This window comes from Dasypus novemcinctus, chromosome 10 (assembly GCF_030445035.2).
Source record: "Dasypus novemcinctus isolate mDasNov1 chromosome 10, mDasNov1.1.hap2, whole genome shotgun sequence".
In the NCBI taxonomy this organism is placed as follows: Eukaryota; Metazoa; Chordata; class Mammalia; order Cingulata; family Dasypodidae; genus Dasypus; species Dasypus novemcinctus.
This window is the reverse complement of record NC_080682.1, coordinates 60,361,576-60,386,553: the sequence shown is the minus strand read 5'-3', so window position 1 is coordinate 60,386,553 and position 24,978 is coordinate 60,361,576. Positions and strand designations below refer to the sequence as shown.

Below are 24,978 nucleotides of genomic sequence, written 5' to 3'. Positions count from 1 at the left end.
TCCTTAATTTTTTTGTTTGTTTGTAATCCTCTGTAGGTGTGTGACTTTATTCACTTGATCCTGAAACTCCAAACAAAAAAGTCAAACCACATTTTTGACATTTTATCTTCAGTTCCACATCAGAATAAAAATTATGCCTGGCACAGTTCATGGCACTTGGCAGGTTCTCATTAAAATCTTCATTAAAAGGAAAATAATGTGTAGAAAAAAATCCAGACTAGAGATTATGAAACACATGGAATGGAATTATGTGTTTGAACTCTAAAACCAGATTTAGAGATTGTGAGGAACAAAGTCACAAAACTAATATTGTTGTGGGCTTATCACTGGACTCAAATCTAAAACTCTATGCACTATGCTAGAACTGTCTCAAATTTTTAAGAACTCTTCAGAGGGTTTTAGCCATTTACTGAACATAAAACTAATGGATTTAACTATAGTTTCTCTTTTAAAACACCTACCCAAAGAAAGCCCAAGCACTTTCCTCAATTTAAAAATTTTCCCAATTTGCTTGGGGGAGGTCAGGGGTGGAGTTATTCTAGTATTTGAAGATAACAGTAACTGTAATAAGCTTATGCTAAAAATTGGTATTAACTAAAATGATTGAAACAAATATCAGTTGAATATTTTGAAACGTATCTTGCATGCATGTAGTTAATTCTCAAAGTGCACAAAAGTTGAAAAAGTTATTATAGAAGGAGTTACTACATTTGGGAATAATAAATACATCTAGAAGTATTGTAGTTGTTAACTCCTCAATAGTATTTTTGTATTTCAACTTTCTATTCTGTATGGCCCTGTGGAGAAAACATTTTACATTGTTTTCCATTAAAAGATTATTTGAAAGTAAAACAATTAGCTGCTAATGTGTTCATATACTATAAGCAACTATATTGGTAGTGTAAAATATTGTTTGAATCAGAGTATGACAAACCTAACATGGCCACATTGTGACAAAAAATGTAATCATAGTAGGATGTTATATCAGAATGATGAGACTGTACTATAACATGATTTTTGCCTAAATATATTCTGTGGTTACTGTGTAAGTGAATACTGTATTGACACTGAGGCAACGTAGTGACATTTTACTACTGCTCTCATGACCTCATTGTAATTTTAAGCATTATAGTTTTAAGTGTAGATGCAAAATGTATTTGAAACACACAATACAGACTAATTGAATGTTAGTCATTTGATGATATGCTAATGTTGCCGTTGTTTTCTCCAAAGCATTTCATAAATTTGAAAATTCCCAATAGCTTCATCTTTAAACATGATATAATCATATTAGATATTTTTGGTTTGATAATTGTTAGATTTTTATATAAATTTCCCAAGTTGCCTAAATTTCAATTTTCAAGTTCTTAGATTTCCTAACCCAGGTTTGCAATCCAGTCATTCCTGGACATTTGTGTTATTACTTGAAGAAACTGTGTATAAATTGGCACACATTTCGGAAAATGAAGACGACTTGATTAGATAGATATTCCATTTCCCTTACCCAGGAATTTCTAAAGAAAGATAATAGGTAAATGAGACTGGCAGAATTACTTTTTTTCCTAAGATATAAGGTATAGTACCTCTAACCTGGGAGAATTATTCCCCAGACTCATCCTTGAAAAAGGTATTTGAGGGAAAGGTGACTTCCCAGGTTTGGGTCTCAGGACTTAATAAATTTTCAAAATCAAGTTAATGGCAGCTGGGATTTTGAGGTCAATAATGGTCCAGGAAGAATACTCCAGAAGAAGCTTCAACTTTTACATTGACATTGAAAAGTAAATACTGGTGGTCTTCTTTTGCTCTACTTTTCTAATCTGAATGTGGGATAATGTACATCCTACTTGTACTATATTTTTAACATTCCTGGTTATGCTATTTTAGCAAATGATAAAGATGGCTGTACATTTAAGGAAATGTAGTTTATTCTTTTGATTACTGTGCAGAATTATTTCATGTGATTTAATCTATAGAACCATTATCACTATTCATAGCTTTCTCTATTTTGATTCCCATATTTGCTCAGCCAATAGTTTGTGCAGTAATCAAGAGTTGCCAGAATGTTCCATACCTCTTTGAGAGGGAAGTGAAAATAGACCTGTTAATTAAATAACTGCAATTTAATTTGGGGTGTGGCATCAATTAAATAGGTTGAACATATTATAGGAACCAAGAAAAGAATATTATTATGAACAAGAAAAAACTTTTTTGCATTGCATTTTACTCAAAATAGTTTTCTATAATTATAAGCAATGCTATTCCTTTATAGGGAACATTGGAAAGGACTGGCATAAATCACTTATTTTTCCTGATTTTTATTTCTATTTCCTTTCACTTTTTCTAACTTAAGAGAATTGCCCTTGTTGATAAATAACCTTTCTCTTCTGGGCCTTCATAGTCTCCTATAGTAATGAGACTTAGTTTACCTATAATGTATAACTTAATTAGAGGTTTGATTGGTGGCATGAGGGCTGAGAATTGACTTTTCTCCCTTTAAATTAATACTGTTAACATTTTCTAACTGCTTGTCATATGGATTAGGAAAAACCCTTTCTTAAAAACCCTTAGACTTTCTGATACTGTTTTTTTAAAGGTATTAATTTTTTAAACAAAAACTGTCTCCTGTTTTTTAAGATTATATGTAAAATCTTGATGAAACTAGTACTTTAAAATTTCAAGCTTGCAAATTATCAACTTTTCAAACCCGGAATTTTCTAATCTTATATGTAGGTGAAATACCGTACTTGTATTTTTAGTAAGCGCAAGAATTAGAATTCTTAAAGAGGTCTGAAAATAAAACCAAGAGTTTCTTATTTGCTTAGTGATTCTAAGGTAATCATGATTTCTAAGGTGAAATTAAAGAACAGAGGAAGTGGTAAACATTTACTCCTAAAGCTTTGTGTTGCTGGTTTTTTTTTAATCATAGAACTAAGATGTTGCTTCCTTACCCCATTTCTTATCTATAAAACATTTTAGTTTACTACTGGGAAAAGGTATTTGTATTTGACCTGGAAAATCTTAATGTGAGGTATATTTTGCTTTTGAGAATAATAACATTATTAGTGAATTACTAGATTTTTAAAAATGTGTTAAAAGCTAGCTTTCAATTAAGATAATTTGTCAAGATATAACTTAATTGGTTGGTTGGTTTTTTTATTTTTTATTTTTTTGGCTGAAAACATAGCTAGAAAGTACTTAACTTTAGCTTGAAATCCGACTAACAACTTCAGTATATCAAATGAGGTATTTGGGGGAAATGTTACAATGTCCTGTCACACTAAAATCAAGGCTAGAACAATAGAGGCATGTTGTTTCTGTATGTGTGTGTATACATAAATGTCAAATCATTTTTACTTCATATTCGCAGAATAAAATGTGGATTTAAAAATAGTTAATAAGGTGGTTTCATCTTATTCCTCAGGACCAGCCTTTCAAATGACCAACATTACTATAGTCATCTAATTTTGAATCTAGTAAATTTATATAATAGAGCCCATTAGAAAAAAGAAAGAAAACAGCCTTTTTGTAAGAGAAGTCTTTCTGATAGGATATTAATTAAATAATTCTGTATCCCCATTTATCTTATGTAATGTTCAAATTTTCCAAATGTTAGGATTTTTAACATGGAAGGTTTTAAAAATTTGCTTGAATATTCTTCCCGCTGTTTCAGGAACAGTGGATTGTTTAGCTCTTTCTTAATAGAAAACTTTCTTAGCTTAGCTTTATTTGTATAATGCTTTCCTTAACTAGTTCATCAATGGGATGTATTCTTACTAATTTTAATTGTTATGGTGATCACCTTTATCAAATCAGGGTATTTTTAGTGCTTTGTTCTAATTAGAAAATTGCCCCAATGGTAATGGTAGCTCTTACTGAGTAGCACCTGCTGTGGGCCAGACACCTGTGCTGGGGATCACATCATCTAATTGGTATACTATTACTTGATTTTTTTTTCTCATCATCTCATTGTGAGTGTTAAATAATCTTGAATTCTCTCTAGCTATTCCAGTAGAGGGCCTTATATAAATTCCTAATTTGAGAAGACATGAATGTATATTCAGGGGCGTTTAGATAAGAAAAAACCTTGACCCTTCATATAGGACATAGGTTTAAGAAAGAAAAGCAGGTTTAATTTTTTTAATAGTACATGCTCTACTCTAGACACTACAGAATGTCTGTTATGTGCTTATTTTATCTCATTAATTATAGAAAAAATAGCTGTTCAGTAGTTAAATGTTCATTTTTGCATGTTACAGAAAGTAGGCAAGTAACGAGTTGAAAAGTGCGATGTTAAATGTTCAAAATGGATTTAAAAATTAGTAGCCTTTATCTGGCACAAACAGAAATGAAACAGTCTAATCTTGTTCCAAGGAAGACCTTTTTGTCCTCAAATGCTATGAATACTATCATCGTATACATTTCAGCTTGTGTTAATCTTTTAGCTTGAACAACAGTTGAAGCTATGCTATTAGCCTGATATAGCTTCAAATGCTACCATGAAGGAAATTGTTTAAATGTCAAATTAATGTATATGTATACATATATTATTATTTGTATATTCAGTCCTTTTAACAATCCACTTAAACATAAAAATACATATGTGTAAGGTTTTTTCCCTTCTGTTTTTATTTTTTCTTTTTTAACAATTTGGAATAATCTACATATTATCATAAAATTGATTTCAAGTCTTGCTATAAATTAGTTAGCATAACCCAAATTTTGTGTTGTATTTATTCTGTTACCAAATTGCTTATATTTCTTTAAACACAACAGTTACATATGCTTTTTTTTTTTAAAGATGTATTTATTTATTTAATTACCCGCCACCCCGAGTTGTCTGTTCTCTGTGTCTATTTGCTGCTGTCTTGTTTCTTTGTCCGCTTCTGTTGTTGCCAGCGGCATGGGAAGTGTGGGCGGCGCCATTCCTGGGCAGGCTGCACTTTCTTTCGCGCTGGGCGGCTCTCCTTATGGGGCGTACTCCTTGCGCAGGGGGCTCCCCTACGCCGGGGGACATCCCTACGCCAGGGGACACCCCTGCGTGGCACCGCACTCCATGTGCGCATCAGCACTGCGCATGGGCCAGCTCCACACAGGTCAAGGAGGCCCGGGGTTTGAACCGTGGACCTCCCATATGGTAGATGGACGCCCTAACTACTGGGCCAAGTGCGTTTCCCCATATGCTTCTTTACAAGGCAAAAAAATAAATACTATCAAGAGGACTTTTTATACTAAATTTTTCTACATAATGCTCTGCTACAAAACTTTTTGGAGAAAGTTCTTTATTGGTGTGCAAAGTGCTTCAGTGTTTGGTGCACAGAAGAAAAAAACTACATTGTTTTCAGTTGTCAGAGTAGTTCCTTTTTAATTGGCTATAATTTAAATATAGTTCTAGTCTTTTTTTTTTTTAAAGAGGTACAGGGGTTCACTAGGACCTTATACATGGGAAGCAGGCACTCAGCCACTGAGCCATAACCACTGCCCTGTATTCATTCTTTATGTACATTTTTTCAAATTTTTAAGTGGATTTGTTAATGTTTGCAACATTAATTGCAAATACTAATACTTTTACAAATGGGATGATAAACAAACAAAATAGTGGTCTGATGTCCTATCTAAAATAGTGTGGTTCTTGTTTCTTGAAACTTGATTTTAAGTTTATATTTAATGATTCACTATATGAGTCATGTATTATTAACTGTATTACCCTAAGTCATACATATTTAAAGAAAACTTTCTAATAACATTGAAAATGTATTTTTATAATTCTTTTTTTGTTCAAAATGGTAAAAATATTGTAAATTTTAAATTCTAAGTATATTTAGACATCCATACTTAGAGAATGTTTAAACTGTGTATATTATAAAGAAAATAATAGTTTTAATTATCAGTTATTTTCTTCAAAGCTTATTAAATTTGAGGATAAATACTAAAGTGGAATTTCTATCATAACAATCATTTTTTCCATGTTGTACTTATATAGTAATTCGGTTACTGTGCATATTTAGGTCTTGACTATTGAGTTAATTTGTTAACTAGTGCTAAATATAACGTTATTGGAATGCTTATCTACATGTTGAATACAGCATGGTCCTATCACAGGAGAAAGGAGAATAGTACAGTATATTGTGAAAGTAATTGTAATGTGTAGCATGTAATTAGATATAACATGTAATTATTTCATAATAGCACCTTGAACAAAGTATTGCAAAGGTAATTAAAATGTTGTTCTCAACTGCAGTTTTAAAGTTATTGCAGTACCTGTCCTTGGTAGAGCCTAAGTTTTATGCTAAAGATAATGTAATAAGGTAGATTAATTTTCTTCTTGTTTTTATTTCAATTCAAGGTGGAGGTTTAGCTGTTGGAACAGTTCTTCTAATTGGTTAGTATGGACTACATGCTTTGCTCTTCCTGACCACAGTTTTCTGTTGTGCATAATGATTTTATGGATTTGCCCATTCTGAAATTAAATATTTTAAGCTGTTAAATCTCTGCAAAGGTTAAGATAAATTAAAATATTGCCCTAAGTCCTGTCATAAATTTGAATGGTCTTATAAACATGAAATAAATGAGCATACATATCTGAAAATCTAGCCCTTATAATTTATACATGTTGACAGTATATTTTGCTTCAGTTGTTAAAGAAAACCTAAAATTAAAGCCAATAGATTGTTTTGTTTTGTTTTGTTTTGTTTTGTTTTGGAGAATTTCACTATTTGGAGTGGAATTATTAAAATTGTTAATTTGAATTTTGATGTACTAATAAATCCGTCATATAGTGCATAGATTTGACCATTATTGTCCTATTGAAAGAAAAGTAACAAGCTATTAAATCATATTTTTATTCATATTTAAACAAGAATTCTTGTTTAGATATGTATACATATCCCTATTTGCCTTATTTTTTAGTATAGATGATAGACTCTTGGAATTAAAATAAACCTTGGCAGTCACATAACAAAACCTCTCATCTAGCCACAAACTACTTTTCCTTGATCCTTAGCAGATACTAAACAGTATTTGAGTGTAGATATCAAATGGTATTTTCTGGCTTAAAGAGCTCACTGTATACTTTATAAAGCAATGCTTTTTTGTAGAGAAGGCAATGATTTATTACAAAGTTCTTTATATTGATGTTTATATACCTATAACAGATCTGTTGTTCCTAGTTTTGTCCTCTGATATAGTACAGAATAAATCTATCTGCTGTTTCACATGACATCCTTAAAATATTTGAAAATAGCTACTTTATCACCTCAAATTTTCTCCAGATTAGACATTGTTTCTTAAACTGGTTTTTATGTATTGTGATACCACAGTCCTCATTCTTCTAGTTGTTTTCCTCTTGATTTAATTTTCCTTCCAGCCTGTTTTCTTCTAGTTTTCCTTCTAGCCTGATGTTGTCTTTACAGTTGTGCCTAAAACTGAATATAATATTGCACATTTATGACCTACACATAGCATTTTGGGGTGATAAAATGTGTTAATTGGAACAAAATTACTCTGACCTAAATGTTTATTAGCTTTTCTTTAGTGTGAACTTGGGTCAGTTATTTATTCATTCTCATACATAAAATGGGGGTGATAATATTGAAGTTTCATATAGTTTGTAAAGACAGAATACAGTAATATGTATGCAAAGTCTTTTTGGCACATAACGATTTCAGTGAAAGTGTTCCTAGTATGCTATTTTTAGTAGTAGCCACAACACATTGTTAGCTTATACTATATTTATAGTTCTCAAAAGCCTTTATAACTATATTTATTTAATGTATCCCACACCTGTACTTATTAAATTCATATTTTGAATTTAAATGAAGGATTTTATTTGTACCCATTTTTGTATAGTTTTGTTTGGTTCAGGCCAACTTTCTTGAAATATTTAAAGTTAGCCTGAATCAAACAACTGTGAGCCTTTTGACCAATCTTTGTATTTAAGTTTTAAAGTTTTTAAAAAGTTTTTAAGGTTTTTTTTTTACTAGTATACAATCAAATACATAATTTTAGATAATTTGACATCATCAATCAATATTTTGGAAAAGGGTAGTTTGATCAACTACAGAGCCAACTAATTTTATTCATATTCTCAGTCTTCTCTATAATTTATCATTGATAATATTGTCACATGAATTTATGTGCATTCTTTTTAAATTGTTTTATATAGAGTTGAGAATACTTGATTGACAGTCCATAAGCATTCTTTCCTTTGTTTAATTTCTTTGCCCACAAAATTCGTTTAATTTGAAACACTGGTAGTTAAAACAAACATGTTAATATCATGCATGGTTTCATTAATTAGATATATACATTTTATAGCCAGAGATGATATACTAATGTCATTGTGGATTTCCCTTGCCCCAGTAATGTCCAGCACAATGTTGAAATGAAATGAAGTTCTGATGCAAATGACAAACACGAATGAACATTGAAAATGTCACGTTGAGTGAAATAAGCCAAATACAAAAAAAGAAATGTCACTGATATGAAATTATTAGAATAAGCAAAATCAAAGAGTCAGAAACTAGAATACAGGTTACTAGGGTAGGGGTAGTGATTGGGGAGTTAATTCTTAATTGGTACAGAATTTCTGTTTTGGGTGATGTAAAAGTTTTGGTAATAAATAGTAGCACAACATTTAAATGTAATTAACACCACTGAATTATGTTTTGTGGTTAAAAAGAGAAATTTTAGGTTTTATATATGTTGCTAGAATCAAATTTTTTTAAAAAACCATAAACTGTACAACACATGAACTCTAATATAAACTATGTATAAAAATAGTCCAATTATGATAAAATTCTTTCATTAATTTTAACAAAGATACCACACTAAAATGCATAGTGTTAATAGGAAGAAATTTGGGAACTCTATTTTCTGCATGGTTTTTGTGTAAATGTAAAACTTCACTAACTAAAAAATAATTTCTGAAATCTTGTCACTTAATATGTAATTGAGGGAAGCGGACTTGGCCCAGTGGTTAGGGCATCTGTCTACCACATGGGAGGTCTGCAGTTCAAACCCCAGGCCTCCTTGACCCGTGTGCAGCTGGCCCATGCACAGTGTTGATAACGCGCAAGGAGTGCCCTGCCACGCAGGGGTGTCCCCGCGTAGGGGAGCCCCACGCACAAGGAGTGCGCCCGGTAAGGAGAGCCACCCCAGCGCGAAAGAAAGTGCAGCCTGCCCAGGAATGGCACCACACACACAGAGAGCTGACACAACAAGATAACGCAACAAAAAGAAACACAGATTCCCATGCCGCTGACAACAACAGAAACGGGCAAAGAACATGCAGCAGACAGACACAGAGAACAGACAACTGGGGCGGGGGGGTGGGGGGAAGGGGAGAGAAATAAAATAAATAAATCTTTAAAAATATATATATATTTAATTGAAACATTTAACATTTATGGTGGGCTTGTGTGGCATGCCTCAAGCTAAGCCCTTGACATGTATTATATCAGTTAACTTCACTGCAATTATAGGTGTCTTCATTTTACAGGTGATAAAATGGAAGTTTAGAAAGAAGCTAAGTTTCCCAAGATCACGCACCTGGTAGCTGAGTATCACAGTCAAGTTTGTTTTACAGTAAATCATCACTTGATACTAAAATCTGTTATCTCCTCTAAAAAAATCCCCTCTAGAGTAAAACCTTCATATCTTTGGTTACTCCTCTTTCTATACCAAGTATATTAATCAGGGTTCTCCAGAGAAACAGAAAGGGACAGAGGAAGAGATTAAAGATTAGAAAAGGAGAGAAAACTGCTATTTCTTATCAGATATGTATTAATAGACTTGTTATAGGCATTGGCTCATGGGACCATCCCCACTGGCAAATGTGAATTCCACAGGGCACACCACAAGTTGGAAACTCCATAAAAGTGTTGCTAAATTCCCCAAAACGTGGCAGGCTGAAAATCCAGATAGAAATTCTTTCTGCCCTCTGAAGTATTTTCTGTTGTCCTTTAAGGCCTCCAACTGATTGGATTAAGAGACTCCTATAGTTGTGAAGGCAATCTTCTTTGTTGATAGTAGATGTAATTAGTGCAGGTGTAATCAACTGACTATTGATTGAAATCCATCTATGAAATAAACTCACAGTAGCAATCAGGCCAGTGCTTGCTTAACCAAATAACTGGGCACCATAACCTAGCCAATTTAACACTTGAAATCTGTCATCAGACTATCTCAGTTCTACATATACGGACTTCCTAGTTATTTTCATCATTTATTGTAGGCTATCTTATCACCAACATTCTTTTGTGTAACTCTGGTCACCTTTGTTCTCCATAACCTGATTGGCCTTTTAAAACTCTCATGTCCTTGAACCTCTGACACAATTACTTTCTCCTTAATTCTCTGGGATGACTTGCAGCTTTTCACAGTGAAAAATCACCTCATTAGATGAGAACTCATCCAACTTCCCATCATCAAACCTCAAAACTTACCTCTATTCACAAATGGAAAGATGTACAGTACTTCTGCTTAAGACTCATTCTTCACTTGTATTATAGATCTTATCACCTTCCACCTTTGCAACACCCTGACAATAACAATTTTCCATTCTTTTCTTTAATCCTTCCTCTTTATTTATTCTTTCCTATGTGCACTTAAATGTGTGCAGATCTTTTTTCAAGCCCTGTTTATAGATGACTGAAAAAATTCTTCCTCTTAACCCCACCTTCCTATCCAATTATTGCTTTTTGTCTTCCATTTTCATAGCATAGCCTCTTGAATAGTGTGCATCTTAGATGTTTTTGTAACACTACAGTTATTCCTCAATCTACTTCAGACAATACCAGCTCACTGAAACCATCTTAGCCAGAGATCTTAATAACCTCATCATTACTAAACCCAGGGCATACTTTGCAGTCCTCTTCTTTCTTGATCTCTGCAGCTATTGATGTTGTTAACCACTCTCTCCTTCTTAAAGTGCTCCCTTCTTTTGGGTTCTATTATAGCATTCTGTTCTTGTTTTCCTTCTATCCTTCCACTTATGGTTTTTTAGATTCCTTTATCTACTGGTATTCTAGTCCCTGCTCTACATACTCTGACTGGGAGGTGTTAATCCCTGCTATAGGTAGAATGACCAGAGTAAAGCTCATCTTTTATGTCAGTAATTTCTATGTATTGCTACATATATAGGATACATAAGGGAATGCAGAGGACATATTCAATTCTCTATTAACATCTCCTCTTAAATATCTTAGAGATACCTCAAAGTGAATGTGTCCAGAGCTGAACTCATAATTTTCCCTTATGTCCAAATTCTACCCCATTCCTTTAACCTCTCTTCCTATGATCCCTGAATTACTGAATCTACCAAATGGGTAATTAGTTTGTTTTGCACACTGTATTCATCTGGTATAAATCCTGATGGTTTTCACCCATTACCTATTTTTCATTTAGATTTCTTTCTATCCCCACTGCCAATACCCTAATTCTGTCCATAATCAGCAACTTTCACTGCAATTACTATATTAGTTTCTTAAGTTATCCCCAGTGTTAAGTATTAATATTTCCCTTGCTTCAGTTCAATTTCATAATGCAGTGAGAATGAAATTTCTAATATGAAAATCTAGTCCTGACATACCCTTGTTTAAAACTTTTCAGTATTCCCTATTAAATTAGACCAATCTCCTTAACATAGACTCTAATGCCTCACATGATCTTCCTATACTGATTCTTTTTAGCCTCATCTCTTCTTATCCTCTTAGTGTCCTTCTTTATGCCTTATATTTGTCATCCTAAGCTTTCTATTATATATAGGTACCATTCCCTCTAGCCTTTTCTTATGTTCTTTCTTACTGCTTTTTTCCTACCTCTATCATCCAATAGATCTCCACTTAGATATTTCTTCCAGAAATCATCATCCACTGATGCTTTACGTCCCTTCTCACCCCTACTCAGTATTCCCTATAATCTACCTTAATATTCTGTATGTACCTTATCATGGCACTTATTATACTTTTTTGGAATTCCTGATCTACTTATCTATCTTAGTAGACTGTAAGCTCAATGAGCATGGGAACCGTGTAGTGGCATAATTAAATGAATGTATGAATAAACGAATAATCTGAAAGCCTAGCTAAAGACTGTTAATTTCTAGTAGTAAGAAATAGGTGGTTGTGGAATATTTTGAGCAATGTAAAGATGTGTTGAAGGATGTACTGCAGGAATAAAGTAAAAATGTAAAGTGATGGAAGCTACTCATTGTCCTTAGAATGAGGTGATGTTTACAGATCGTCTTTAGTCATAAATTTGCTGCCATATTTTGACAGAATAATACTACATAACTTTTCTATTTCTGCATTTCATCGTATATATTAAATTCTGAATATTTAGCTGGTTATGCTGAGAGTGCTCTTACATAAAAGTTCAATCCCCTACAGTTTTTCTCTATTAATATGTCCCTTTCAAGAATACTGATTTCTACTTCTATACTGTATAGATGTATGGGAGATGAAAGAGAGACAGGAGGTAGGATAATTACAGATTTGTTGCCTGAGAAATTTTGAAGGTAGCACCATTAGTAGAAGTCAGGAATGGAGAAGAGCAAGTATTGAAGTGAAGGTAATGAATTTAATTGAAACATCATAAACTTTTTAAGTCTTCGTGGAAAACCTAAGTACTTCCACTTAGTAGATATTTTGATATTTGAATATGAAATTTAGACTAGAGGAAAATATTTGGGATATTTCAAAATTGTTTAACTGATTCTTTATTCATTGTATATTTCAGTTAAATCATAGGCATATATCAGAGTGCCCAGGTATGTTATAAACCCTTGGGAATCCATGGATGGAATTACATACAGATTTGTGTATGATTGTGTAGATTTTTAGGGTAGCATCTATAACTTGCATTAAATTCTGGTAGTGGTATGAAATTCTAAAAAAGGATAAGAATAGCTAAAGTAAAATGAAAAGGAGGCCAAAATCTAAAGACTGGGTGCACTAGTATTTAAGGATAGATAAAAGAAAATAAGACCATGAAAGAGGTTGAGCATACGCCTGGAATCAAACTGCCTAGATTGAAATCATGGCTCTGCCATTTAATAGCCGTACGACCTTAGGTAAGCTGCTTACCCTTGTGGTTTAGTTTCCTTTTCTGTAAGATAGAGATAATAGAATTTATTGTATGACATTACTATGAGGATTAAATGAGCAAATGAGTGAGAGGTATAGTTTCTGGAGTATAGTTAATGGTCAGTAAGATTAGCTATATAGATACAGGTATTTTCTTTTCTCTTGGAGGAGTTGTGGGTTTACAGATCATGCATAAAATACAGGATTCCCATATACCACCTCACCACCAACTCCTTGCATTGCTATGGAACATTTGTTAAAACTGACGATAGCATATTTGTATAATTGTAGTATTAATTGAAGTCCATGATTTAACTTAGGGTTCACTGTATAGTGTAGTTCCCTGAATTTTTTTTAACATTTTATTCTATAGTCTATACAATCTTAGATTTCACCTTTCAATCATATTCAGATACATATTTCAGTACTATTAATTGCATTCATAATGTTGTGCTACCATCACCTCACCACCATCCATTACCAAACATCATTCCAAATAGGAATCCTGTACATTTTAAGCCTTAAGTTCCCTTTCCCTATCCCCATCCCATCCCTGGGTAACCTATATTCCAGACTCTGACTCTATGAGTTTGCTTATTCTGATTGCTTCAGATCAATGAGATTATACAATATTTGCCCTTTTGTATCTGTGTTATTTCACTCAACATGGTGGCTTCAAGGTTAATCTGTGTCGTTTCATGTATCAGGACTTTGTTTTTTCTTATGGCTGAATAATATTCCATTGTATGTATTTACCATTTATCAATTAATGGACGCTTGGGTTGCTTCCATCTTTTGGAAACTGTGAATAATGCTCTATGAAAATTGGTATAAAAATATTTCCTCAAGTTCCTGCTTTCAGTTCTTTTGGATATATGCTTAGTAGTGAGATTGCTGGGTCATATGGTAATTCTGTACTAAGCTTTCTGAGGAACTGCCCAGCTGTCTTCTAGAGCAGCTATACCATTTCACATTGCCATCAGCAACAAAATGAGTTCTCCTATTTCTCCTCCAACACTTGTCATTTTTCATTTTTTAATAGTAGCCATTCTAATGGGTGTGAAATGATATCACATTTTGGTTTTTTGATTTGCACTTCCCTGATGGCTAATGATGTTGACCATCTTTTTTTTTTTTAAATATAATAAACTTGATTTTAAAAGAGGTTTAATATTATGGAAAAGATACATTGAAAGTATAAGGGATTCCTATATATCTCCCCCCCTCCTGCCACATCTTCCCCTATTAATAACATCTTACAATTGTGTAAATTGTGTGATACATTTGATGAATAAATATTGAAGCATTGCTACTCTACAGGGTCTATAGTTTATATTGTGATTTCCACTTAATACCAATGCTCTAAAAATGCCCTATGTTCCACCTATTATTCCCTTACCTTCCCCTCAAACTATGGAAATCACTGTTTTTATAACAACATTACATGTTCTTCCATTACTACAATATTAATAAGTTTACTTTGTCCATGGTTGCATTTCCCCCTTATGTTTGTTAATTCCTCAGCCTTGAGGATTTGGGGATGGTGATGCCCACTCTGTCTCTGATTGAGAGGGGACTTAGATCTTACCAGGCAGATGGAAGGAACTGTTTTTACTTGCAGTTATAGATACTTTTTCTCTTTTTGGGGATAGGGTTGTCCATCATCATCATTTTGTTAGTTGTCCTGGTTAAGTCCAAAGATCTGGAGAGTAAATGTTGGCCGCAAATCTTCTGAGATTCAGGACTCAACCAGCATATGAACAGATCGAAGATGTAAGTCTCTGGGACATATATTTAATGGGTATAGTAGTAATTGTAGATTCAAATAAAAGAGGTAGAAGAATCGTGTGTAGGGAAATTGTAAATGAGTCTAACTCTGTTACATTGGGGAAATAGGTTGTCATATATTCCAAAGTAAGGCCCACCAACAGGGTGCTGATGTCAAGGGATTGTGTGCCTTGCTTATAGTGTCAAGATGACTCTAGAGCCCTCAGGAACACCCCTGTTTGAGGCTTGTTCAACATTGGCAGTTCGTCAGATCTGCCTAAGGCCTGCAGAAGTGTAACCCCTAGAATGACCTCCCAACTAATTTTGAAATCTCTTAGCTGTAAAAACTCTTTCGTATTTGAAGTTTCCCATTTTGGCCAAGGTCTTTTTCCAAATGCATCACTGGTTGGTGCTTGGTGTTAATCCCTTGGTGCCAAGGAAGCTCATCCCCAGGAGTCATGAACTTCTGGCTATTTGTGTATCCTCTTTGTAGACATGCATTATCATAGGGAAAAATTGGAAGGGAAACAAGCATCATGGGTCCCAAATAGTTCTAAACACTGCAGGGCATATTCCATTAAATTTTAATGTCAGAGTTATCTATTGGCAATGTCTTTTCCTCAGGCCTCATAGGGGCCAACTCTTTCCACTGGCTTACCCAACAGCCGTCTGCTTCGTTCTGTCCTAATCAAGTATTTGGGTAGGGGCTAAGCTCGAGGCCTCACCCTCCAAGAACTTTGGGTGATGACTATATTCTCCCCAATCTCAACCCCCTTAGCACAGTGGGGTTGTGGCCACATTCTCCCTGATCTCTAGCTCACAGGTCAAAATCCCTCAGAACAATGGGTGGTGACCTAACTCTCCCTAAACTCTGGGGAATGTGCCCCACTGTCTCTAGCCTGGAGTGGCTGAACACTTCCTGAACAATAGTATGAAAGGGTCACCCTCTTCAAATCCTAGGGTATACTTACTCTCTGCACACAATGGATGGGGTCCCACTCTTAGCCTGAGAAGATGTCTTAAGGCCAGACTTCAACATCTACAGTGTTGCCCTCGAAGTAGTTTATTCTTCACTTTCTCCCTTTGCTATACCTTTTAGTCCAAGCTGAAAGTGATTTCGTTCATACAGGTGTTGCAAAAAGCTGGTTGGTTTTGTATGATGTTCACACAGGTCCTAGCCATCAGGTAGTAAGACTTTACACAAGTCCTTCCTAGATAACTATTTCCAACTGTAACAGTTTGATATGGTTATGATCTTATTTCTTCTTTAACCCATTGGTTGTTTAAGAGTATGTTGTTTAATTTCCTCATACTTGTGAATTTTCTATTTGGTTCTCTCTTATTGATTTTTAGCTTCATTCGTTATGGTCAGAGAATATGCATTGTATAATTTCAGTATTTTTTAATTTATTGAAACTTGTTTGGTGACCCAGTATATGATCTGTCTTGAGTAGATCTATGTACACTTGAGAAGAATGTCTGTTCTGTTTTAGTTGGGTGAAACATTCTATGTATGTCTATTAGGTCTAGTTGGTTTCAACTATCTTTTAAGTCTTGTACTTCCTTATTGCTCTTCTGACTTGATGTTCTACCCATTATTGAGAATGATGTATTAAAGTCTCCTATTATTAATGTAGAACCATCAGTTTCTCCTTTCAAACCTGTCAACATTTGCTTCATGTATTTTAGGGCTCTCTTGTTAGGTACATATATACTTATAATATTTCTTTTGAATTGTACCCTTTATCAGTATATAATAACCATCTTTATACCTCATAACTGTTTTTCACTTAATGCCTATTTTATTCAATATTAGTATAGCCACCCCAGCTCTCTTTAGAGAAATATGGTATATATATATTTTTCACACCCTTTCACCCACAACCAGCTCATATCTTTGACTTTAAGGTAAGTCTCTTGCAGACAGCATATAGTTGGATCATACTTTTTTATCCATTCTACCAACCTCTGCCTTCTGACTGGAGAGTTTAATCCTTTTGCATTTAAAGTCACTTCGGATAATACAGGATTTTCTGCTGCCATTTTGCTATTTAGCCTTTGTTATGTCTTATGTCTTTATGTGTCCCTCACTTCTGTTAATTCCTACTTTTATATTTGTTTGATTTTTTTGTGTTATACTATATGATTACAATTGTCTTTACATTTCTAGCTGGATATATTTTCCATGTATTTTCTTTGTGGTTAATGTGGGGTTAAAAGTTACCATCCTAAATATATAACAATCATATTTGATTTGATACCAACTTAATTTTAACAGCATATACATATACTTGTTCCTATATCACTCTCTTCCCCCTCACCATTAATTTTATCCTTTTTCCCACTTACATTTTGTGTACTGTATGTCCCAAAACATAGCTTTATCATTACTTTGTATGCATGTGCATTTTAGTGCCTATAAGGAAGTAAAAACTGGAGATAATATCAAATAATACATTTAAATAGTTTTAATATTTAATGTATTATTTATAATTATAATATTTCATATAATTTGTAATTACTCAAATGATTATCTTTACCTCCAATCTTTATTTTTTTATGCCATTTTTAACCATTTTCTGGTGTCCTTTCTTTTCATTCTGAAGAGCAACTCCCTTTAGCAATGCTTGTAGGGCAGGTCTTGATGTGATGAACCCCCTCAACTTTTGTTTATCTGAGAATGTCTTGATCAGTCCCTCATTTTTGAAAGAAAATCTTGCTGGATATACAGTTCTTTGTTGGCATTTGTTTTCTGTCAGCACTTTAAGTATTTCAGCCTACTGCCTTTTTGCTTCCTTTGTTTCTGATGAGAAATTAGCACTCAGTCTAATTGGGACTTCCATGTATATAACATGTTGCTTTTATTACAGTTACAGAACTCTCTCCTTGTCCTTTGCATTCATTAGTGTGATCAGTATATGACAGGATGTATTTTTCTTCTTGTTTATCCTGTTTGGTGTTCTCTGGGCTTCATAGATGTGCATATTTATATCTTTTGATAAGTTTTGGAAATTCTCTGTCATCATTTCTTTGAGTATTCCTTCTACCCTTTCTCTCTTTCTTCTCCTACTGGGGCTCCTATAATGTGAATATTAGTGCACTTCACAGTGTCCCAGAGGTGTCCTAAGCTATTTTCACTTTTAATATTTCTTTTTGCCTTTTGCTCCTCCACCTGACTCATTTCAGTATCTTGTCTTCAAGTTCACCAATTCTTTTTTCTGCCATTTCCATCTGCTCTTGGTATTTCCACCCTCCTTGGTATTTTTCATTACAGTAATTGTGTTTTTTAATTCCAGTAGTTCTGTTTGGTTGCTTTTTAAAGTTTCTTTCTCTTTATTAAGACTTTCATATTGCTTGTTCATTGTCCTGATATCTCTCAGTTCTTTCTCTGTATTATCCTTCATCTCCTTGATCATTTTTTTGGTATGTCCCCATTCTCTCTTCTTGTTGGTGTTTTCTGTATTTTTATCCTTTTCCTTTAGATGGGCCATAATTTCCTATTTCTTTGTTGTCTTGCCCTCTTTTGTTGCACACTGTACTTTTTTAATATTTTAAAATGTTAACTCTGGGATTTATTCCCCAAGATGTCCATTTCTTGGTTTTGTAACCAACTGGTGAGACAGAGATTTTCTTGCACAAGGCAAATGCAGTGTGCAAGGTTTTCCCTTGTTTCTGGGCCAGTCTCTGGTCCTAGGCTTTTGTTTTTTAGTTTATTTGGAGTTTCCCTGTTTATGGGAGTTATCCCCCTGTTTCCTATGATATAGATCTCTTTCTCTGTGTTTGAAGTTGGCAGGCCTTTGTCCCAGACTGTTCACCTTCCCTGCTTGTTTGTTTTTTCAAGAAAAAATTCATTGAAGTATATCATTCATTCATGAACATACATAAACTATAAATGTATAGTAAAAGTTGTGACCTTATAAAACATACAAGAGGAAAATAAAATTTAAAAAAAGAAAAGAAAACATAAAACATGCATGCATATCATCATACCACCTCTACATTTTTTAAAACTCCTTTTGTTTCATGTTGCTTTTGCCAGGGAGTGGGGGAGTGAGGGGGACAAATTCTGGGAGAAGGACACAACAGAGAGAACTTTCCCTGTCAAACATGACTATGGGCCCATGAAGGGTACACAGACTAGCTCCAATGTGCCCTTAGGAGGGGATCAGAAAGGGTGCCAAGAGCTTCTCTGACACCTCCCCAAAGCTGAGCTTTCTTGATCTTCCCAAGAAATGCAGCCCTTCAGCTAACTGTCCCAAGCAGCCCTGAGGAAGTACAGCATCTTTAAGTCTACCGCCATTCCCCCAGTACAGGGTGGGTTGAAACAATGCCTGCCTCTACCTTTGTCCTGGGTGGCAGAAACAGTAGCCCCCAGCAATCCAAATTCACTAATCAAAATCCAATATCAGTCTTCCCACCCCTGTTTTTGGGGAAGAGGATTTTTTTTTTGTCCCTTTCTGTCACCAACAGCTAGCCAGGGGCTGTACCCCAAGACGGTCTTGTGCGAGAATGGAGGGATGGGTGCCAATGGCCTCTATACAGAATGCATAATTTGCTATTCTTTACTGTCAGCCTCTTCCTCTTGCTCATCCCTGGAAGCCGTATAGTATTGTTCTAGCCTCTAGAATTCCAAACTAGTTGTTTTGGATAGTTCCTACCTCTTTAATATTTATTTTGATGGAACAACTGAGTCCTGGAGCTCGCTACTCTGCCATCTTCCCAAATCTGCACTATTGCTATTTTTAACAGGGTATTTTGTACCCCAGAATTGGTTTCTGTAGCTCATAGTAAGAAAAAAAGAAGTCAAAGGTTTGTCCCTTTGGGGACAAACAAAGTTGTCCCTTTCCCACAATTGGGATTAGACACTTTTTTGTAGTGCTTAATTAGAGGCCCAAAGAACAAACATAGTCATCTTCTCATAATTCCACCACCACAATGCAATATAAGGGGAGAGCAGTTGCGCCATGTTCATGGCAAAAAGTTGCCCCTCACGCAGATAAGTGAGAATTTACATCTCTAAACACATCAGTCATAGACATTGGGGGTACTTCAAGCAGAAACTGGCATTCTCGTTCCCCAATTGAATGCTTTCGAAACTATACTACCTGCAAGCCCTTCAGAGTAATGGCATGGTTAGAGAGTTCTTGGCAAAGCTTGTATTGTCAGCATTTTCAAACATAAAGAGTGTTTTCTGCTTCTGATATAGAGATAGAAGGGAGGCCTGCTAGAATACATTATATAAGCACAGCTGAAATAATAATGATAGTGATGAGTAACATTTTCAAAGAAGCTAGTGAATGTGAGTTATTGGCCAACCCCCCCAAAATGATTAGATTCTACCTTTTTAAGGGTTCTTCAGTGACAAATGGGCCCAAGAGGAAAGAGCATTCTCATGACAACCATGCTTATCACCTATGTGGAAACTATTCTAACTTCACAGGTCTAAAGTAACAGATTTAAACAGACCAGATCAGAGTGAGATTAGAGACATCTCCCTACCTGTACCACACAGTCAATTATGTAAGCTGATCTCTGCCTTTTCTCTTTCTTTTCTCTGCTTTCCCAATAACAGGAACTAGGACTTAAAGAGTAGACCTGGGAGAAGAGGTATTTTAGGCCTTCCTTTCTTCACTCCTCTACTCAGTTAACACCTGCAAGCCACAAGCCTTCGCCTTAACTGAAGAAGGGTTTATTAGTCAGCAAAAGGGATGCTGATGCAAAATACGAGATTTGGCTGGTTTTTATGAAGGGCGTTTATTTGGGGTAGGAGCTTACAGATACCATAAAGCATAAGTTACTTGCCTCACCAAAGTCTATTTGGAGCAAGATGGCTGACAACATCTGCAAGAGTTCAGGCTTCCTGAGTTCCTACGTTCCTGGGGCTTGCTTTTCTCTGGGTTCAGGGTTCCTTCCTTACTGATGCTGGCTTCTTTTTCCTCTGGGTGCTGACTTCCTGGGTCTTCAGCATCAAAATCTAACATCAGAAATCCCCAACTCTCTTCTTCGCCATGCCTTTTATCTGTGACTCCCCACACACCAAGGGGTGGGGACGCAACGCCCTAATCATAACTCAGTCATGCCCAGGTACAGATCAGATTACAAGCATAATCCAATATTTCTTTTTGGAATTCATCAATTATATCAAACTGCTACAGAGGGGGAGAGTGTTGCATTGAATATTAGGTTAAATTTTAAACTTGACTGTTCCAAAGTTTATTAACTGTACCTGGTGAGAAAATCATGCAGTTAGCTCCAGATGTAAAATGATCTTTGGAATCAAAAAGGCTTTTTTTTAACTCACCCAGGACAACTAACAAAAGGATGATAATGGACAACACCCTTCTCAGGAAGCAGAGAGTGCCTGCAACTGCAAGCAATACAGTTCCATCTATCTGCCCTGCAGGGTGTAAGCTCTCTCTCAGTTAGAGACAGGGTGGGCATCACCATCCCAAAATCCTTAAGACTGAGGTTGATTAAACATAAGGGTGGAAAGCAACTATGGACTAAAGTAGACTTATGATTATTCTAGCAATGGAGGAACTTGTACAATTGATATAAAGCTGGTGGCCCCTAGAGGTTCTGAGGGGAGGGAGAGGGAAGAATAGGTGAAACATGGAGGCATTCTGAGGATATTGAAATTGTGTTGCATGACATTACAATGACAGATGCATGCCACTATACATTTTGACAAAACCTATAAAATTGTGCATGGTAAAGTGTAAACTATAGTTTACACTATAAACTATAGTTCTTGGCTAGTACAATGCTTCAATATATGTTTATCAATTTTAACAAATGTACCATACTAATGAAAAATGTTGTTAATGTAGGAAAGTGTGGAAGTGGCAGGGGGCAGAGTAATGGGAAGCCCTTATATTTTTTATAAAACATTTATGCCATCTAAAGCTTCTTTAAAACTTAAAAATTAAAAGAAAAAAAGAAAAAAATAAGAAAAAAAATACCTAATTGCCGTTGACTATCTAGACAAGTGACTCAGCCTATCTGAGACTTAGGAAGAAATAATTCACATACTTGTTTTAAGGAGAAAAATTATTAAAATGTGTGCTTGGTATATGATAAGATTATAATTATTTTTTTTTTTACAGAGGAAGATAAATATAATATTTATTCACCTTTGCTCTTCAAGTATTTCCTGGCAGAGGGTATCATCAGTGGGCATACTTTGTTGGTTGCATCTGCTAAAGAAGACCCTGCTGATATTTTGCAGGTACAGAGTATACTAATTCAGTACCTATGAAATAATGTATTGTTTACCATATATGAGTCAATGAATAATCCATGAAAAAATTATTTATTAATATGTATGTATATGCATACCCACATGCATGAACAACATATATATTTTTGTGTGTATATATATAGACAATTTTTAAATGTATTAATGTGACCGTGCATATGAGTGTTTTTCTCCTAACAGAAGTATTAAATTTATTTGAACTTATAGCTTCATTATTAAATTAGTCTTGGATAATTTTTTAACTTAAAATTCGTATTAGTTGGGAGAACCTGAAGGCTGACATCAAATAGAATTTTTGGACCATGTGTTTACAAAAGTCATGTTTAATAATAAAAAAATTCCAATTTGTGCTCCTTACTGAACAATGGGAAGAAATTCCTTTAATTCTTTACTTCTAATTAGAGCACATTCTCATTTTAACATAATTTATCTGTTTTCAACCCAATTACAACTATGCTCAAATTTTCCAAACTCTAAGCCTTTCTCTACCACTCTTGAAACATGTGTTAACTATTACCCTTAAGAATTCCATAAAAGAACTTGAATTTTTTATTTTTATTTTTATTTTTACCTCAAAACTGATCAAAATATAGGAGATCATTATCACATGAGTTAAAACAAATAGTGGAATAGGGGGAGCGGATGTGACTCAAATGGGAAATCCTGGTTCAGTTCACGGTATCTCTTGAAAAACCAAAAACAAACAAGCAAAACGGAAGAGAAAGCCAACCCAGGGAAGCTACTATGGCTCAGTGGTTGAGAGCTGGCTAGCCACATATGAGGTCCTGGGTTCAGTCCCCCTAGTACCAAAAAAAAAACAAACCAATAGTGGAATAAAAACCAAATGTGGTATCTATATAATCAGCAAATTATCTAATAAGTCTTTTTTTCTGTTTTTTAAGAGGTACCAGGGATTAAACCCAGGACCTTGTACAGGGGAAGCAGTCCTCAACCACTGAGCTACATATGCTTCCTAATGAGAGTTGGTTTTTTTGTATGTTTGTTTTCAGGAGGTACTGGGGCTAAATCCTGGGACCTTGTACACAGGAAGCAAGCACTCAACCACCTTAGCTACATCTGCTCCTGATAACTCATCTTAAATATTTTACTTTTCTACTTAGCACATGATTCTTTCATGTGGGTTAATCTTTTTTTTTCCTTTATGTTTTATGTATTTATTTTCATGTGGGTTAATCTCTACCTATTAAATAATACTGTCATAAAATCCAATGGAAGAACCTTTGCATAATTTTCCAAGTTATTTCCTTCTGGTTGCAGCCTATTTTTTCTGTCAATCTTATTTTAGTTGTTTGGCTTTTGCAATATTTTATTGATGTTTTTGTTTCGTATTTTGCTCCTATTCCCTGGCATCAAGGATCTTGGTCAATTTCTATGATAGTACTGCACTTCCTAGTTGTGGTGGAATAAAGGCCAAAATCACTGTCCTGAAGAAGTTATACAGGTTCTTTGCACCCCATTCCACAAGATTCTTGGCCTAAAATATTATATCAAACATGTTTGTAGCATTCATAGGAAAATTTAGTCAGGCCAGAAGCATATAGACCTTATGTATACTTAGTAAAATAAAATATTTTCTTTTATTTTTTCTTCTTGCCTCTTCCCACCAAAGTAACTGATGTTAGAATCTAGTGTATATATCTCCACAATTTTCTTCACTATTATTTAAAAATAAATCCCTGACTCCTTTATTAGATACCTTGAATTTGTACAAGTTAGTATTAAAAATCTCAATGTGTTAACAGAATGAAAAGATAGGTCACGAACTGGGAGAAAATATTTGCAAATACTTATCTGATAAAGGGCTTATATCTAAAATATTTTTTTTAAAGCCTTTTTTTTTTTTAATTATTTCTCTCCCTTCCCCCCCCCATTGTCTGCTCTCTGTGTCTATTCGCTGTGTGTTCTTCTGCATCCGCTTATATTGTCAGGTGGCACCAGAAAACTGCGTATCTTTTTTGTTGAATCATCTTGCTGCGTCAGCTCTTTGTGTATGTGGCGCCACTCCTGGGTAGGCTGCGCTTTTTTCATGCAGGGCGACTCTCCTCACAGGGCGCACTCCTTGCGCATAGGGCACCCCTTTGCGGGGCACCCTGCATGGCACGGCACTCCTTGGGCATGGCAGCACTGCGCGTGGTCCGGCTTACCACGCAGGTCAGGAGGATGCCCTGGTTATCCAACCCTGGACCCTCCATATGGTAGGCAGATGCTCTATCAGTTAAGCCACATCTGCTTCCCTAAAAAGCCTCTTAAAACCCAAAAATAAGAAAACTTACAACACAATTTTTAAAATGGGCAAAATATCTAAAAAGACACCTCACCAACAACTATATACACATGCAAATAAGCAAATGTAAAGTAGCTCAAAATCATATCATTAGGGAACTGCAAATTAGAACAATAATGGGATATAACTATATACCTATTAGAATAGCTAAAATCTAAAACATGACAAATGACAAATGCTGACAAAGATATAGAGCAATAGGAACCTCTTACATTAATGATGAAAATGTAAAATGGTATTGCCACTCTAGAAGACAGTGTGGCAGTTTCTTCCAGAGCTAAACATACGTTTATCTTAGCACTCCTAGTATTTATCCAAATAAGTTGAAAACTTATGTCTACACAAAAACCTACACAAAATTATTTAAAGCAGCTTTATTCATATTTGCCAAAAATTGGAAACAGTCAAGATTTCCTTCAGTAGGTAAATGTATACCAAAAACTATGGGACATTCATTCAGTGGAGTGTTATTCAGCAGTTAAAAGAAATGAGCTATAAAGCTTCGAAAATCTCTAATCTTTAATATATATTGCTAAAGGAAAGAAACCAGTCTTTAAAAGCTATAT

At 34.8% G+C, this 24,978-nt stretch overlaps 1 protein-coding gene across 1 annotated transcript in view; it reads left to right on the top strand.

The window, feature by feature from the left end:
• Positions 1-24,978, top strand: part of ELP4 (elongator acetyltransferase complex subunit 4) — a 287,779-nt gene that overhangs the window by 1,629 nt on the left and 261,172 nt on the right. The window contains exons 2-3 of the mRNA XM_004446878.4: positions 6,344-6,379; positions 21,956-22,077. Coding sequence (XP_004446935.1) covers positions 6,344-6,379; positions 21,956-22,077 — 158 coding nt within the window. The remainder of the gene's footprint in view (positions 1-6,343; positions 6,380-21,955; positions 22,078-24,978) is intronic.